At 30.8% G+C, this 13694-nt stretch overlaps 1 protein-coding gene across 13 annotated transcripts in view; it reads left to right on the top strand.

Annotated features, from left to right (window-relative positions):
- The first annotated feature begins 347 nt into the window (after positions 1-347).
- The window catches only part of LOC146992727 (uncharacterized), a 62975-nt gene continuing 49628 nt past the window's right edge, over positions 348-13694 (top strand). For 2 of the 13 annotated variants that reach the window (XM_085810170.1, XM_085810169.1), the window contains exons 1-2: positions 10492-10725; positions 12032-12134. Coding sequence is in view for 1 of the 13 variants with exons in the window: in XM_085810166.1 (XP_085666292.1) it covers positions 10629-10725 (97 nt within the window). In the remaining 12 variants the exon portion in view is untranslated. Of the gene's footprint in view, positions 879-10413; positions 10726-12031; positions 12135-13694 lie in introns of those variants that run through there. The other 11 variants (XM_085810163.1, XM_085810162.1, XM_085810171.1 and 8 more) reach the window with 11 other exon arrangements.

Here is a 13694-nt window from a genome sequence, read left to right as displayed (position 1 = left end):
CACATCTGGAAAGAAAACCACATGACATTGTGATATTTTTTAACATAGTTGTCATATTACATAAAAAAAGAAAATTAATACTTACGTGTGAAAAATAATGCCTGGAATTTTTTTCGAGAATCTATTTGTGCATCCATATGCAATACAAGCTAACATGCTTCAAAAAGAAAAGAAAAAAATGTTGCAATGACAGACTTCCTTGCACAAGTCACGGTGATAACAGGAAGATGGCCGCCAAGCTTCACCGTTTGAGGGTAACCTTCCCTCCTTCTATTCTAACCTCCTTGGTTAATACTCACGGGCATCTCTCATTCATAGGAAGAAAATATGCAAATGTAAAATTTCAAAATAGGCTTTAAAAAAAAAAAAAAAAAAAAAAAAAAAACACCTTAGTTTGATGTATACGCTTTCAGGGGAATTAAAGAAATTTTTTTAAGGATCTGGGGAGGAAATTCTACAGAAATTTTCTTGGTACTTGCGTATTACAATAGTCACCTTAGCAGATGTCGCCAAATTATTAAAGAATATGCCAAACTCTGGCAATCATGTGCATAAACATCCTTCAGTCTGCTTTTTGTTGTATTCTATGTTTTAATGGTTTACAGAGACAAACTGCAATATTTTTTGCCTTCAACTCAATTTTAAAATGGGGGGGGGGCTTGTGAAATTTACCAGCAATGAAAGAAACTGCCAAAACTGCTGTAAAAGTTCTGCAGAAGCACAGTATTTTGGTGCGGAAAATAGACGAGTTTGGCAGATAGCCAGCGTGTACTGCCGAAATTGTGCAATTCTCTAATAATTTTAAAGCAAAAATAGATCACTTTGCCCATGGGAAGAAGAAAAGAACTGAAAAATCAGAGAAGGATTTTGCAAAAGATGTGAGTGTTTTATAATTTAATATATCAAGTAGTCTATGTCTTTATTTAATAATTAAAATTTGTATTTAAAAATTTTTAAATGTTTTTTCATTAAATATGTTAATAATATTTTGTTGTCTAACAATAAATATCGATAGTTTAGAAATGTATTTAAAATAAAAAGGAAAATTGTGAAAATCACTAACTTGTTCTCAATAAATAATACTTTTATTTTCATCTATTAAAGACAGCAAAATTACTATATGGTGGTTGTGTTAGTACATAAGTACCCCCTTTTTTTTTTTTTTTTTTTTTTTGCTCCTGAATAAGACAGACCTGCATCTGATCAACCACAAAATCGATAGAGTTATTCAAAATGTAAGTCAAGCTAAGGCTGCTTTTTTTGTCCAACATTCTGTTGACTAAAATTGAAAACAAGCTGTTTTTCGACATTTTTCTGATACTTCGCAATATTTATAATCTATTTTGACTTTACTTCAGTTTAAACAATTATTCCACAGTATAAACCAAATTGTTTCACAGTAAGTGATGTATTTCCCATGTTTTCATACATAAACAGGCAGGACTTAAGCAGTTTTCTAACAATATCTGAATGATAACATTAATTGCAATTACATAAAGTGGCACTATTAATATTTCCCAGTTAATGTGATTATTGTGCATTATGACATTTGCCAAAAGACATGGTAACTATTAATGGCAACTGAATTTTTTGACTTTAACCATAACATATATATGAAGATATGCTGAGAGACGTCAAATCCATTTGCCCTTATTTTTTCCCATTTTTTATGTGTTTGAGGTAAATTTGTGTTTGAAATTGTTTTCACTCTATGTTGGTTTGGCTGCAGATTATAGAAACAGCTCTCATAATTTTTTTAAGATACAACGGCTGTTTGCATTAGCAAATTCTTCATACAAGTTAATTGCTAAATAATGCACTGAAAGCTGCTGCAATTTAGTGGTAATAAATTAACTTTTAAAAGTTATAATTAAGTATAGCATAGTAAAACAAAAAAATGAAATTCATTCAAAACAGTGTTAACAATCATTGCATAAAACTGATACAAGTAAAAAAAAAAAAAAAAATTAAATTACTGGCAAATTCAAAAACCCTATTCAGATATACCAAAGCAGAGGGGGGAAAAAATTCTAAATAAGTAAAAACATAAAAACAGTGCAAACAAGCACTTCATAAACTCAAAAAAAAAAAAAAAAAAAAAAAAGTTTTCTTTTTACTTAGAATGATTCTACTTTTATCTCAGAGGAAGTAAAAGAAAAATAGCCTGCTCCTGTGCTACTTTATGCACAATACAGTCAAATCCCACTAAAAATTAAATATTTAATATTTAGAATAATTTGAATTGGCAGAAACACATTAAATTGTACATTAGTTGTCCAGTCCTAACAGGAACTAAAATGAAAGCACTAAGCTGAAGTTTTTTTTTTTTTTTTTAAATTAATGGCCAATATTGAAATTGGCCATTATAAGCGTCTACAGCTGAGGCCAGAAAAATGGTTCTTTTCTGTCAATGGAGCATCTCTTAGCACTAGTCAGAAACACCGGCGATGTTTAACTAGATGGTGGAAACTGTAATGCATTAAGCTTCATGTAAAGACTAACTATTTTACATATGATGAAAAAATATATGTAATTCTTAATATATGTAAATATATGTAATGATGAAAAAACATATGCAAAGTGTGCAATGATAAATTTGTACAATTCCTCTGATATTTTTTAAGCAAAAACAGATTGCAGAGTACATGAGAAGAATAAAAAACTTTTATTTTCCCAATGCACACAACGAAAAAAAAAATCTAAAAGGTTTCAGATTTTAAATTACGTCCCAAAAGGCTTTTTTTGACATTTTTGTGTGCTACCTTTATTTATTAAATATTACGTTTTTCGCACTTAAACCATAAAATTCAGTTCAAGAGCAATATCGCAAAATAATTTTAAAATGAGCATATCCTTAGAATTTCCGATACACAGTCTCGCGTGCTGGAGATCAAAATGTTTTCTCTGTCAAATGTTGCCACTGCTCCCTTTGAAATCCCCGAGTTTGTTAATCAAAAATTCATTAAAGTTTTAAGAAATCGATAATAAACAAATTCCAGATTTCAAATTTGGGCTTCCAGATGCCCATATTCAGGTGGAAACGTTCAAAATTCAAAGGCTCTAGGTAACGTTGTTTTATCACAATGCTAGAAATATACATATATTTATGCAGATTTTTCACTGTTTAATTTTTTTAAATATAATACAGGACGATAATATTTGGTTGCAACAATTTGAAAAATGAAACAATGCTTATGATGAAATCAATAGTCCTTCTGGGCAAATTACCCCTTTGGACTAAAAAAAAAAAAAAAAAAAAAAATCAAATACTTTCAGCATCAAGCAAAAATTCATTGAAGAACTGTCTTCACTTCAATATAAAAGCAACAGACTGGTTCACAACAATGCAATTATTTTGAAGCAATGTGAGCATACGATAACTGGCTCCTGTTAATAAAAACGTCCCAATAAAAGTAATCCATTGGCAAACTGTGTGGAAGAAAAAAAATTGAAACAAAGAGAAAAATAGGTATAAGCTCTAACATATTGAATAGCAGAGATTTTGCAAGTTACTTCATTTTTTAATTCACTGCTAATAATTTCTTGACAGAATTCTTTTCAGATACTTTGTTGTTGACTTTGTGGTTATTATGAATTATTAGTTATTATTATGAATTATTAGTGTTAGTGGTTATTATGAATTTATTCTGAAGTTCTTTAATTTCTTTATTTAGCTTAATAAAGTTACACTTTGTTTTAAAGAAATGAAGTTTATTATTATTATTTTTATTATTGTTGTACAACATGGTATTTCCACTCCTCAAAAGAATTAAGTGAAAAGAATTTGTTTTAATGAAATGAAGTTTATTAGTATTATTTTTGATGTTACTGCATATGTGGCACTTGTATGCTTTAAAATGTGAAGTGTATACATGCTTAAAGTCTACTTCATTCGCAATGATGGAAAATTCTAGAAGTATTCTTGTTACCTCTAGTCACAATTTCTTGATGACATTTTTCTATCATAAAACAGACATCTTCTTTGCTAATTTTATGTCTATTTTCCTCACTTTAATTTGCTTTTTCTTTTTGCATACCTTCATCCGTTTTTACTTGCAATCATTAAGTATATCATTTTCGCATACTACTTTCTTATGTGGTTGTAATTTGAAGTAAATTGAAGATTTTACTGTGAACAAATTCAGAAGCTACAGCTACTTTTCAGGCATTTGGTATTCTTTCAAACATAAAAGGTTACCAAAATGGCTACATAATGAAGTTTAGGTAAGGAATTCACATGGAAGTGTAACATGAGGAATGCCAGCAGAAAGTCTGTCTTCATGTTACAAAATGGTTCAAGGAGTGTTTCATACCCTTTATAACCATGCAGGCTTCATCTTGGTTGGTCTTCAAAAATTAACCTATAAACTACGAAAGGGAACTTAATATGGCAGCAAAACCAACAGCATACTGGTGAAATTATCCACATGAAACTGTTTGCATTTCACTGGATATGAAAAATTACAAGCTAGATGGAAAAAATAAAATTATAAAAGAATACAAAAGCTAATTTTCTAAGTGAAAGAACTATATTGGCAGATTAGGTTGATCTTTACATTACGGTAACTGGTAGTTTGGCGACATTTTGGAGGCGATAAAGGTTACTACCTGGGACTTTGGTAATAATGTGAGCAGTACTGAGTTCCGATTACGCATTATTTTGTGTGGGGGAAATGAGAGATCATGGGATATGTCATGTGATATTAATGGACGAATTACGGTTCTTTAATCGGAAAAGGGGGGAAATCGGGAAAAAATCTGGAAATTTTGTATTTGGCTTTATTCTGTGTTAAGTGAAATAGTGTTTGTGAATTTTTGGATCCCATGGCCGTAAGTAAAGTGAATTCGAAATGGGTATTTAGTGGTATTGAAAAGGATAGTAAGAAATGTTTTTTAAGGTTGTGTGAGAGAGAAATAAACATGTTTTATTATGTTATTTATTTTACCTGGTATCTTGCTTTGAAAGATAAGTATGATTTTAAAGATTCTGAAAGAGAATGAAGAAAAGTGTATCCGCCACGTAATGAAGATTCTAAAGGAGATTAGGTAAGTTAGTATTTTTAATTATTTTTATGCATTGTTGGAAATGTAAGGTGGAAAGGAATTTGGTATTATTGGGAAAATTGTTATTAGCAATGATTTAGTTTAAAGTAATTAGGATTGTAAGGTAATTTTTATTAATTGAATGTATGTGCTCATGTATATTTTAAGTGGTGTTTTTGAATTTAATTATATTTTAATGAAATGATAGTTATTTTGTGAATTTTATACTTGTAGGAATTTGGTGTATGTTTAAGTTGAAATAAATGTGCATGGAAATAATTTAAATATTTGATAATAAATATTTGTAATGCTTCATGTATGAATTCGTTGGTGACGTGTATAATGTAATAGATGATTTAGAGGTAAAAGTTTTTGGATAATTTATTTATTTTATATGTGGAAATGTTCATATTTGTAAAGGGTAAATACTTTTTCGCGATCATGTAATTTCATATATGTTCTTTTTACCGGGTTTAAAGATTGAGAAAATTGTCATGTATTTTCGTGAAATTTTTTTAATTTATGAGATAAAAGCAGTGTACATGGATATAGTGAAGAGTGTGCGCAATGCCATTTTTGTGCAATTCTGGATGTTTTTTTAAGTAAAAATAAGTCGACGTGTACATGGTTCAGTGATATTTTAATGAAATGATAGTTATTTTGTGAATTTTATGCTTGTAGGAATTTGGTTTACGTTTAAGTTGAAATAAACGTGCATGGAAATAATTTAAATATTTGATATTAAATATTTGTAATGCTTCATGTATGAATTCGTTGGTGACGTGTATAATGTAATAGATGATTTAGAGGTAAAAGTTTTTGGATATTTTATTTATTTTATATGTGGAAATGTTCATATTTGGAAAGGGTAAATACTTTTTCGCGATCAGGTAATTTCATATATGTTCTTTTTAGCGGGTTTAAAGATTGAGAAAATTGTCATGTATTTTCGTGAAATTTTTCGAATTTATGAGAAAAAAGCAGTGTACATGGATATAGTGAAGAGTGTGCGCAATGCCATTTTTGTGCAATTCTGGGATGTTTTTTTAAGTAAAAATAAGTCGGCGTGTACATGGTTTATGTGTATGTGTTATTTTGAAAAACGCGTAAGGTGTATGGTATTGTGCACTTTTTCCGAATTTTGCAGTGAATATTTGTCATGATTAAGCAGTTTTGTTTGATAAAATTTCTAGCATAAGTGTAATTCGGCTAGTAGATTGTTGGAAGAAGTGTTCAGTAGATAAGAAGAAAAGAAACATGTCTTTACTTCGTGAAGACAAAATGGCGGCGGGGAAAAAAAAAATAGAGGGTTGCTGTAGGGGAGTTGGTCGCCAAATTTTCGCCAAGTTACCGTAATGTAAAGATCAACCGCAGATTATTATCAAAACAGCATTTTGTGTGCTATTTGTTCTAAAACAAACAAGTAATTTGTAAAGATATTTGAAAATTACAACATATATTTTAACTACAAACTAAACATTTACTGCAAGCGATTAGAAGAAATATGTCACGAGAGATTTATAACATTTATGGATAGCTGGACATGTTCTTCAACACTGGAAAACAATGCAAACAGTTGCAACGATTTCTCTTTCATCACAAAGAAAATGTGAATGGAGATAATCAAAAAGTACCATTCTAGAAAACAGTAATATAAGAACCAGAGACCATACAAAATCTACACGTTACATTCACTGTCATACTGATAAAAACTAAGCAACAGAGAATGAAATAAAAATGCGGTTCTACTCTTATATATGTGCCCTAAGATCACCAAATGTGGCGATATGTGTTCTGCACTGGTTTTTGGCACGATTGCATGTTGTATGACAACCCTTTTGATGTTGAATACTCTTTTGCTGGAGTGTTTTAATTGCTCGTTGGTTTGTGTCGTGCGTGTTTTGAAATGCAATGAGAGGCTATGTTGCAATCAGACGTGGTTGCAAGAGGGTCTGGGAGCTTATTTTTCGAGGCTGTGCATGATAAAAGTAAGGAAACGCTGGTGCAGTATATTAAAGAATGGATTGAGCCTTGTACAACTATTCTTTCGGATGGCTCGAAATCTTACAAGAATTTAGGAAAAGAAGGTTTTGAACATTTATTTGTGAACCATAGTATGAATTTTCTGGATAGTGTGTCTGGCTGTCATATAAATACCATAGTGGCATATAATTCATGGCGGCATGAAATTGGTATTTCTGCTGTTCAAAAAACCATTCATTCATGGTAAGTGCATTTATTTTATTCTTGTTCTTATTTTGTAGAATGTTACGTTCATTGTTTTCTTAGTATGCATTTCTGTCATTATTGTTTTTTTTTTTAATTGTTTGAAATTTATTTTAGTTTATTTTGTTGATTAGTGCTTAGTGCCTAGATAAGTAGATGTTTTTTAAAGTTGAAACAGAATGCTGTGTACATGGTATTCTTTGAAATTTATTGTTGTTATGTTAATTTATCAAAGCGAGGTGTGCGTAGTTCGTAGATTCTTTCGTTGCCTAGATTGTGCAATTCGTAGATGTTTTTTTAAGTTAAAACATATCGCTGCGTACATGTATTCTTATCAAATATTTTTGGTTAGAAACTTTACGTTTTTGCTATCTAAATTTTTTGTTTTGGATTTTTAGCTTAAATTGTGTATTCAAAACGTGGTTTTTGCATGTGCAAAAACCGTTTTTGGAGACATTTTAGGCTTAAAGTTCAAAATGTAGACAAAAAATTTAGATAGTAATATGGCACCGTGGAATTTCTCACCAAAAATGTTTGCCGAGAAATTTGGCGACTTGAGGGTTAATATAAGAGTAGTTCTAAAAGTGCTTGTATGTAAGAGAACTTTAATTCAGTTAAAGTTACATACTTATGAAATTGCATGTTCACACAAAATTTAGAATGAACTTACTATTAGAAAAACTATTTAAATAATGATTATCTAAAATGTATAAAATTTAAAACAAGAAACCCACTGATAAATGTTTAAATAAAAAACCTTAAATACAATCTTAATTTATCCTAAAATGCAATATTTCAAAAGTACATATATAAATAAAAGACTCGTAAATTTTAACTCTCACTTTGAATTAGATTAAAATATGAAATTTAAATTCATACTTTATGTTCCTTATTTTAATAAAATTACCAAATAATTTCATGCACAATGTAGCAAATATTTTTGAATTAGAATATTTGTCTGCTGTATGGCACAGAGATGCAGTTGCTACCAGTGTAACTTTGGCAACAATTCAAGCAACAGTCACTTTCATTATCTGAAGTAAAAATAATGGTCTCTTGATTTTTCATCATTACTTGAGTTCTGCTAAAAATTTAAAGATTTTGTTAAAATTTTAATTAATCCAAAAAATCCATCTTGAAAACAAAATAACAAAATAAATAATAATAAAATTATATGTTTAAAGCTCAAAAAGTCAAATAAAACAAAGTATTACATGCCTAAAAGAAGACAATAATAAATTAAAATATTGCTGCTGTAGAGGGTAAAAACATATTGGCACATATATTTGGCGAGCTAATGCCTATTTCAGCAACTAGCATATTAATAATCTCTAGATAACAAAAAAGAACTTAAATTACTTTATGTTTTAAGCACTGTTTTAACTTCTTTGTTTTCAGCTTATGTGTTACACACCAGAGACCGTAGGAACACTGTTCTGTTCTTTGATGAAAAATACGTTCTCATACACACACACATATAATGGATGATCTTACACAGGACTAAAATGTTTTAATATACATTTACAACTAACATATTTGATCAAATAATAATCACATGAGTTGCATACTGTTTTATATAAACAGTTTATATATTTAGAGACCCCCAAATTATTTTCTTTTACATTTCTACAGTACCAGTTTTCCCACTGTTTTTCACTTGTGTAAAAAGCTGTTCTTTTGACATTTTATTTCTAACATTTTTTCAACACAAGTTTACAGCCAACAGCCATATTATAATATCAATGATCGTAAATTATATCACTGTATGGCTGGATAGATAGTGTCATTCCATAAACAATAAAATTGTAATGATATTATACCATCACTTTTGGTTACATTTATAACTTTTGCCAGCATTTCTTACTAACAAGAATGATGTATGTATTCTTTTAACAATTAATGCATAGCAAAATCCTATTTCTTTGAATACAAATGCACGACTTTTCATTTATTTTGAATATAACACACATTTCATTTCTTTCGCATATGTCTCATAATCATGGACATCTGCCTCCTTGGCATATTGATGCAATTCTGTACTCCAATTACAATCTACATATGAAATACATGTCAATAACTACTTCTATAATGAATCTGTGATTCCACCACATATATATAGAAATTTACTGATGTAATTAAATGTTTCTAATCTGTCTATACAGAACATTTTTTTCCCTTCAGATATCAATCTTTGCAACGTGTTACATTTACGTTATTTCACACCAATATACATTCATATGTTTAAAGTATATTTTAGTGTAAAAGTTTCTTTACACACATCACACTCACTTTTTATCTTTGTGGTTAAGCTTATGTCTCTTTAAGTGATTTAAGCGTGCATAAGATTTACTACACATATCACAACTATATGGTTTCTCGTCACAGTGGACGAACACATGATTGTTTAAGATATGTCTACCTCCAAATGATTTGCCACATATTGAACACTGATGTAATTTTTTTCCAGTATGGATTATCATATGTGTAGTTAAGTGGCCCTTTTGAACAAACGACTTCCTACATACCTCACATTTATATGGTCTTTCACCAGTGTGAATAAGCATATGTCGGTTTAAATCAGTTTTACACCCGAATTCATTACTACATACCATACAGCTATGTGATTTCTCACCACTGTGGGTAAGTATATGCGGGTTGAAATGACTCATGCGCGCAAATGACTTGCCACATATATTACATTGATACGGTTTATCACCAGTGTGTATGCGAATGTGTCTATTTAAATCACTCTTTGTTCCGAAAGACCTACTACAATCGCCACATTTATGTGGTTTCGCACCGCTGTGAACCAGCATATGCCTCCGTAAACTATTTTCGCAAGTAAATACTTTACTGCAAACAACACAATTTTGTAATTTTTCACCAGAATGAATGCGCTTATGAATGTTTAAGTAGCTTCTTCGTGTAAACGACTTTTTACAAATATTACACGTATATGAAGACATTATTTAAGCATTCGATCATTCGTCGCAGATCTTAGGACGCTTCAAAACGAAAGCAAATTGCAAACAGATATTTCACGGTCTTTCTGCCCGAAGAAATACATGTTTATTTACTTTATATATCACATAATTTCATTGAAGAAAAAGAAACCTATTGAGGACGGCAGTATAATTTACATACAGAAAAATAATGGGCATTATTTTTTAAAGTTTATTACCATTTGCCTTCCTTAAATTAATTTTCTGTATACTGCACCTCTGCGTATCAGCTACGGAGCTTTCAATACCGACTATGACTTGCCTTCAGCGCGGGGTTTGAAAATGTTTGGGACGGCATTTAACAAACTTCAGAGTATGTAAAGTTAACCTCTGTGTGTTACTGCTATTGCAAAGCATATGTATAGACGTTTTTTGGTTATGGTATTTTTGAAAAACGCCTGTTTAGAGTACTCAGATTTTTCTGTAGTTTTAAGGATGGGCACATTTTACATAGGTAAGTGTACTACTATAAATTTGTATTTTTCTACTTATATTACCATTTTTCGGCATTTATATTACTTCTGTTAGCAACAAATCGTGCTTTTGATTTTCCGGGCCTAAAGTGGTAATAATTACAAAATTTAATTTAGTTTATGTTTTAATTGGTAAAAGTTTACAATTGGGTGCCCCTTGTTTATTGGCGATTCTTTTTTGACGCCAAAATCGGGGCCAGGAAGTCACAATTTCAAGATGGCCGCTACACAAAACCAAAATAAGAAGTCGAAGAATGCATAAGATCTGTGTCCATGTACACATCGATCTGTTTTTACTTAAAAAAACATCCTCGAATTGCACAAACTAGGCATTGCGCACTGCCTTAAATATGTCCATGTACACATCAATCTATTTTTCATTTAAATAAAATCGGGAAGCTAAAATAAAGTTAAAACTATCGTAGTAACCAGAAATGAAGTTTCATCGCCAAAATTTTTAAAAAAATGTCAAAATGTCGCCAATCGAAGGGGCACCCAATTCTACACTAAAGCGTTTTAATTATACCTGCACATTAAATATGTTTATCTAGCTTTTGTCGTTTTTCTTTTTAGGTTAGCAGCATTTTAAGTAGGTTTGTTTGTGTTATTTATTTCTTAAAAGTGTTTATAGCTGCTCATTATAAAATGAATGGACTTTGCACAATTATGTGACATAACGTAATCTGTTGTAGAATAAAATACTGAAGTTTTTTTAGAGTTGTTTTATGAACCTGTGATAGTGGGATGTTATAATACAAACTAACGCTTTAGTGTAGAATTGGGTGCCTCTTCGATTGGCAACATTTAAAAAAAGATTTTGGCGATAAAACCTCACTTCTGGTTAGCACGATAGCTTTAACTTTGTTTTAGCTTCCCGATTTTATTTAAATGAAAATAGATTGATGTGTAATGGACATATTTAAGGCAGTGCGCAATGCCTAGTTTGTGCAATTCTAAGATGTTTTTTTAAGTAAAAACAGATTGATGTGTGCATGGACACAAATCTTATGCTATTCTTCGACTTCTTATTTTGGTTTTGTGTAGTGGCCATCTTGAAATTGTGACTTCCTGGCACCGATCTTGGCGTAAAAAAAGAACTGCCAATAAACAAGGTGTATCCATTTGTAAACTTTTACCCAAACTAATAAAGCATATTTGTAAAATTTTACATGTCGAACTATATATTAGTTACCCCTTTTTATATATTATTTTTGATGTGAAACATTTCAGTTATTAAAATGCCAAGTATATGTTTTGTCACTTTATGAAATCGGAATTATACAACAGGATCCTAGGTCTCCATATTCTCATGTTATGTGAATGAAGATTTGAAGAGGGAGTGGCTTTCTGCAATCCAGTAGAAAGACTTTGATCCAAATCGAGTTCAAAAGTAAGCCTGCGTTATTTATTAATGTAGATTCTACTTGCATATAAAGGTTCATTCTTAAGAGACCCACCAGTGGCTGAGCAATAAAATTGCTGAACATTGGTAGTTTAACCTTGGTTTGGTTTCAGGCAAACAGGCTGCCCGGGCATTTTTATCGCTTTATATAAGTGTCACATGAATACAAACTAGTTTCCCTTGGAAAAGTCCTGCATGAAAGGCATCCCTTCATTTTAGCAGATTGCCTAGAAATGCTTTGCCATAAGCGACCTGAAATTCTTAACCTGAAGTGAATTCAAACCTGAAATTCTTAAGTGATAATGTTTGGTTGTATAAGCCAAGATATACCAACATTAAGAAAAAAACAAAAAATGGAACCTTTAATCACTGTTGTTATTCTGGGGTTCTATTCAAGAAATAAATTCTCATCACTGGAAATGTTTGGAATAAGGTCTCTGACTTTTATTGGCTAACTAATATAGTTTTTTAAAATTTCTTTCTCTTAAAATTGGTGAATTGCATTTCAAGGAGAAAGATTCAAGCTGCAGCATATGATGAAATGAAGGTTGATCTTTACATTATGGTCACTTGGCGTTTTTTTGGCGAAAATTTGGCGACCAACTCTCCTACAGCAACCCTCTATTTTTTTTTCCCGCCGCCATTTTGTCTTCACGAAGTAAAGACATGTTTCTTTTCTTTTTATCTACTGAACACTTCGGTACTTTTCCGTTTCGCCGGCGCAAATCTCGCCAAGCAGACTTTATTGGCGACAACATACAGTATACACATAAAAAATATTAAAAAAATGTTAGTTTTAAGAATTCTTTTTTTGAAGGCATAAACATTTTAATATCGCTTAAAATTTTATAAAAAGCCAATAAATAAAGACAATAAATTTGTAAAAAAAACATTAATTTAAGAATTTACTATGCTTTCATGGTTCACCATCCTGATTCGCCGATTCATATCACGTGACTCCAAGCGATCTCATCTCACGTAAACTACTCTACAAAATTCTAATGCTCTCAGTAATTATCTACATTAATTTCAGGTTAAATCTTAATTTGGAACACAAGTTTATATGCAAGAAATATTTCAATTCGTACGAATAGCTTACTCAGAAATTATGTAAAACTGCAGTGCTTTACTTCGCTAATGCATTCTCATTAGAATTGAATTTAACCCTTGACTTTACCTTTTCTATATTTTCGGCTTCAGGTAAGCACTGTGATTGCATTCTAATTGACTTAATTACCGAAAATGGCCTTAGACATAAAGCTGAACTATCTGATAAAAATTCTATGCAATTATATGCCAGTATTGAAAAAAACAATCAATCTGATAAGAAAAAGCTGCGACTTGTTTTGAAAATGAGGCGTAAAAGGTTACCAGCGAGAATATTCCGTTTGGCATCGGTTGTACCATTATTGGCAACTTTATCGCTTGCGCCGGCAAAACGGAAAAGTACCAACACTTCTTCCAACAATCTACTAGCCGAATTACACTTATGCTAGAAATTTTATCTAACAAAACTGCTTAATCATGACAAATATTCACTGCAAAATT

The sequence above is a fragment of the Stegodyphus dumicola genome, chromosome X2, assembly GCF_044657685.1.
Source record: "Stegodyphus dumicola isolate Sdum_Otavi_A_Nest chromosome X2, ASM4465768v1".
Classification (NCBI taxonomy): domain Eukaryota; kingdom Metazoa; phylum Arthropoda; class Arachnida; order Araneae; family Eresidae; genus Stegodyphus; species Stegodyphus dumicola.
Note: the sequence above shows the minus strand (reverse complement) of the source record. Positions and strands in the feature narration are given on the sequence as shown.